This window comes from Drosophila suzukii, chromosome X, assembly GCF_043229965.1.
Source record: "Drosophila suzukii chromosome X, CBGP_Dsuzu_IsoJpt1.0, whole genome shotgun sequence".
NCBI lineage: Eukaryota > Metazoa > Arthropoda > Insecta > Diptera > Drosophilidae > Drosophila > Drosophila suzukii.
The window spans coordinates 26,025,230-26,030,819 of record NC_092084.1 but is presented as its reverse complement, the minus strand read 5'-3'; the positions used below and the strand labels follow the sequence as shown (position 1 = coordinate 26,030,819).

Below are 5,590 nucleotides of genomic sequence, written 5' to 3'. Positions count from 1 at the left end.
GGAACAATTTGTTATTAAATATTTTTTAGGCTCATTCATTTTGTACATTTACTACCTACATAAAAAAAAAATATACAAATTTAACATGAGGAAGTTAAAAAAAAACAACAAAATCTCGATGCACATATATCAATTTTACTGAGGTATATATGTCAGAAATCACCGAAGCTATAATTTGTTTCATATTATTTTCCCGCCAATTTATAGTCGACCGATTTTGATAAAATTTAATTCAAAATTCAAAACTAATTAAAAAATGTTGTTTCCAAGCTTAGGGGGTTATATGTTAAAAAACACGGAAGCTATAATTTGTTTCATATTATTTTCCCACCAATTTTCCGATCGTTCCTATGGCAGCTATATGATATAGTCGACCGATTTTGATAAAATTTAATTCAAAATTCAAAACTAATTAAAAAATCTTATTTCCAAGCTTAGGAGGTTATATGTTAAAAAACACCAAAGATATAATTAAAAAAATTTTTTTTCCGATTATTCCTATGGGAGCTATAAGATATAGTTGTCCGATCCGGTTGGTTTCGACTTATATACTACCTGCAAAAGAAATAAGACTTTTGGGAAAGTTTTAGCCCGATAGCTTTAAAACTGAGAGACTAGTTTGCATAGAAACGGTCGGACAGACGGACATGGCTAGATCGACGCGTCTAGTCATGCTGATCAAGAATATATATACTTTATGGGGTCGGAAAAGTCTCCTTCACTGCGTTGCAAACTTCTGACTGAAATCAAAATACCCTCTGCAAGGGTATAAAAATAAAAGGGAACATGCAAGAAGCGCGCGGTTTTTCTCGTCTCTTGCATTTCTTGCCACTTGCATATTTAATGTGAAAAAGAAAAGTTCAGCTCCGCGTGTTTTATTACATTTTGATTTTTGCCACCACCATTTGATTATTATTTTCTCAGGTTAGTGAAATGTATGTAGTGTAGTGCAAAATTAAAATATGTAATTGACTGAAAAGTTAAATGGAGATATGCAAGCAGCAAAGCGAGATTAAAATGCGCCACCTACCGGCGGTATACAGATTTAAGCGTTATGGGCGTTAGAGTGGGCGTGGCAAATTTTTTTTTGGATCAATCGATAGGTATTGACGAAACCAATACATTTCAGTTAAAATTTTTTATCTAGCATGAAAATTGTGGGCGTCACAGGTTTTTGCGGTTTGTGGGCGTTAAAGTGGGCGTGGCAAACTTTTTTTTGGGTCAATCGATAGGTATTGATGAGAACATTACATTTCAGTTAAAATTTTCTATCTAGCATCAAAACTGTAGGAGCCACAGTTTTGGGCGGTTTGTGGGCGTTAGAGTGGGCGTGGCAGTCTACTGAAACAAACTTGCGCTGCGTAAGAAGCTCAGGAATCTGCACGCCAAATCTCAATAGCCTAGCTCTCATAGTTTCCGAGATCTCAGCGTTCATCCGGACAGACGGACAGACGGTCAGACGGACAGACGGACAGACGGACAGACGAACAGACGGACATGGCTAGATCGACTCGGCTAGTGATCCTGATCAAGAATATATATACTTTATGGGGTCGGAAACGCTTCCTTCTGCCTGTTACATACTTTCCGACGAATCTAGTATACCCGTTTACTCTACGAGTAACGGGTATAATTAACTTACATTTGTTTAAGGCGTGCTCTCAAAAATTCATTTGTCGCCTTTTATTTTAATATAAAAGTAATTTATTGTATATTTATTAATGTTTCTTTTATTTTTCAAAGTCAATTATATCAAAGCAGGTACTTATTTTTAAATTCTATAAATTTGCGTTTGGCTAATAGTTTTATGTGTTTTTTTTTCTCTGTCTTTTTTAGGATTTTTGCATGCAAGTCGGGCGACTTTATATGCTTTATAGCAGCTATAGCAACGATCTGCAAAAATGTGCATACTTCGGTAAGTAAGCTGCCGTTCACATTTAAGAGAAAAATTAGTTATAATTTCCTCGAATTGCAAAGTGTCCCGATGTCCTTGGAAGAGAAAAGGTCCTCGGGGCTGGAAGGTCGGATCCAACGTTTGGAAGACGAAGTTCCCGGGATGGGCAGTGAAGTTCGCAAGATGCGGGCTGATTTAGAGGAGTTGAAGGCAGTGAACTCTGCAATACTTGATTCCACTGCCCAGATGTTGGCCATCTGGAAAAAAATTGCACCAGCCGAGCCAATCTTAAAGGCGGACTTCCCCATTAGAACCCTGGACCACTTAAAGGAAGTGGATGATAAAATATATGGGAACATGGAGAAATATGTAAGTTTCCGAGATCAAACCGTTCATTTCTTAAATCAGAAGTTGAATCAAAAAACATCAAAGATATATCAAATAAAATTGTTTCCATATTTTTACCCTCGCAGAGGGTATAATGATTTCAGAAGAAAGTTTACAACGCAATGTAGGAGACGATTGTGACTGAAACGCTTGTCCAAAATGCTAGATGGTTTAGTAGCTCCATCTGTGGGTCCGATTAAACCCAGCGGTGGCGCCACCTGTGACAGGCCCAGAAAGGGGTTATAGGTAGCTGGTGGGTCTAGGAGAATAACAGCGGCAAATGTCAAGCGGCCCTAGAAATTCACCATGCCCCACGATCGAGGTTACCGGCGGGTCGGCAGCGGCGGATGCTGTCTTTTCCTTTTCGGCAGCGGCAGCGTATAGACGCAGTCAACTCAAGTCAGTTCGCGAGTGACCTAAAAGGGAAATTTTCCACTTGCTTAGTTTTCGGTTGGATCGCGCCTAGACTGGTGAGTTTTTGATAGAAAAGGGAGTGTTTAGGAAATTGAGTTCAGCCGGAAAATTATTGTAGGCGGTCGGCTGTAGGCGATTCGGAAAGTCCGCGAGAAGGCGCTGGAGAAGGAAAGAAAAAGAAAACGGATGTGGATCTTGGTGCCAAACGCAAGCGGGAAAATCGGCGGCCAAGCTGAAAAGTCGGCGGCAGCAGCGTTGGAAATCAATCGTTAATTTTATATATACAATTTCGACCTAACCTGACCCAAATTTTACCAGCTGCGTGTGACCCCATAACCCGAAGCGGTACAGGCCGTGTATTTGAGAAATAAGAAGGAGAGGGGAGTTCCAATTTAGATACCCGCAGCGTTAGAAGTTACAAAAATCCCGACCTACGACAGCAAAATTTAAATTGAGCCGTAAAATCAGCCGCTATCGCTTGCGTGGGTAAAGAGAGGCTTGGCCACGCATAAGCGGGAGCTTTCAGTCTCCTATACGGATCGAATCAAAATACGGATCCGTCTCAAAAAGAAGAATTTAGAAAAAAATCAATTTACGCGGAAGTAAACGTTTTTTTTGCACCAGCCGCACGCGTCGGTGAAAGCCTGTAGTTACTGCCCGCGAGTTAGTCGGCGGCTAGAACATAATTTAAGCAAATTAAGTGTAAGCATAGTTTTTTGTGTTGGTGCTTGTGAATATGTGGGTGTAATAGTGCTTTGGGCAGCTAGCTAAGGAAGAAAGAAGAAAAAGGCGAGCATGCAATGAATTTTTACATTTTTGCTGTGTCGGTTTGGGTGTCTCCTTTTCCCCTCTTCTTTTTTTTGCATTTTCTTTCCCCCTTCACAGCTCTCATCATCCCGAAGAAAGCGCTTTCGTCGATGGATTTGAAACAGTGGTGAGTCCAAATCTTCATCTTTTTATTACATAAAAGAAAGGGAGTAGGAAGGAAATGGAATAAATTGGAGGGTGAGACGTAAGAAGAAAAGATCAGAAGGGACGGCCGAATGAGCAAGGAATAGAAAGAAATTTACGACAACGTCTGAGCGAACCGGGAAAGCATGAGCTAAAGAAAGCTCGATCGCGTAGATCCCAAGCTCTTCGTTCGCTTTGAGTTTAGTTTTATTTGCCAGTCGACGAAATTGTCTGACTAATTTTCCATAAAATTTGAATTCGAAATGTCCATAAAGAAACCCTGATATTGGCAAGCACGGCAAAAAAAAAAAAAAAAATCGTACCATTAATAATTTAGGCAAAGTCCACCAAGGGGATTTGAGAAATCGCTTACCAGTTTTTGTCCCAAAAGTCTTTAATCTTGTAATTTTTAAATTGTCGTCTATTCGCATGAGATTTTATATCGTTTACCTTAGGATTAGTTATGTTTGTATTTTACTATAATTAAAATTTTTATAATGTGCTAAAAGGAATTAGTGTTGGCCGCGGCTGGCGTTGACCTGCAATGAAGGAATGCACTTGAAAAAAGAAGGGGTCGCTCAGGCTGTTAAGCGCTGAGGGTAAGAGCGACCATTGGTAGGGTGGGCATGACCAAGACCTCCAGAACATCGAGGGAGGCGAGAAGGGCAGATCAGTCGGAAAGGGAGTATATAAGAAAGGTCCAGCATCATGAAGTGTGTGATATTCTCTATACCGGTCAGATTGGTGAGGCACGCCAATATCGGAGTTTTATTAGGAAAAGGCATTCCGAGATGTCGGCAAGACCATCACACCCATAGCCGAAGAGCCAGAGCCGGAGAATAACTTATCGCGTGCGCTGGCATCTCGAGGTAACATCTGGCCTAAAGTTTTTATAAGTGTAGCGGTTCGTTACAAGACATGTATTTTTATCTGGTCAATTCCAAAATTGTAGCATTATCTGATATTTCAAATAGTTTTGGATCCTGCCTTAGCGTAGATAGGAAAGATAAGCTTTTAAAACCTTGAAGGATTGTATTGCTTTGCATTTTAATGCAGGAGGTCCAAGGGAGCGGGGGCAAAGAGAGCGAGAGGAATTACGTCACAACAGGAGATAAAAATGTCTTTATAAATTGCCACTCTATTCGACCTGCTTTCATCTGCGCAGTCGGAGTCGGAACATTCCCGTAGTATGTTCTACGCGTCGCAAGAAAAGCTCATTCTAGAGTCTCGACTAGGGCTGTCGAATTTTTTAAAAATATCGTATCGATGATATTTGGTTTTTGAAAAAATATCATGATAATTGAAAATATCAATTTAAAATATCGATATATCGATGATGTTTTATATTTTTTCAAAATATTTAAATTTTAATGGGAGAGGACACCATAGGCTGCTCGTTTAAACTTCACAGCGGACAGTACCCTTAATATGTTGCTTTAACAAGCAAGATATGAAAAAATTTATGGCAGTTATATGATAAGGTCGTCGTAGGAGGTTATATGTTAAAAAACACCAAAAAAATACATTTTAAAATTTTTTTCCGATTATTCCTATGGGAGCTAAAAGATATAGTTGTCCGATCCGGCTGCTCCGACTTATATACTACCTGCAAAAGATAGAAGACTTTTGGAAAAGTTTCAGCCCGATAGTTTTAAAACTGAGAGACTAGTTTGCGTAGAAACGGACGGACAGACGGACATGGCTAGATCGACTCGTCTAGTGATGCTGATATATATATACTTTATGGGGTCGAAAACGTCTCCTTCACTGCGTTGCAAACTTAAGACTGAAATCATAATACCCTCTGCAAGGGTATAATAAATATTTCATTATTTCTCTGACCGTTTCTTTGACAGCTATATGTTAGAGTCGTCCGATTTTTATTAGAGGTTGGAGTGAGTGTGTCAACCAGCAAGACGGCAAAAATGTTGCTGAAAGGGCAGC

The 5,590-nt window shown here is 39.7% G+C and overlaps 1 protein-coding gene across 1 annotated transcript; it reads left to right on the top strand.

Annotated features, from left to right (window-relative positions):
- The first annotated feature begins 837 nt into the window (after positions 1–837).
- On the top strand, positions 838–4,191 carry LOC139353463 (uncharacterized). Its single transcript, XM_070997711.1, has 4 exons — positions 838–924; positions 1,881–1,915; positions 1,978–2,263; positions 2,368–4,191. Exons 2-4 carry the CDS (start codon positions 1,902–1,904, stop codon positions 2,374–2,376), a joined length of 309 nt encoding a protein of 102 aa, XP_070853812.1. The 5' UTR covers positions 838–924; positions 1,881–1,901; the 3' UTR covers positions 2,377–4,191.
- The last annotated feature ends 1,399 nt before the right edge of the window (positions 4,192–5,590 follow it).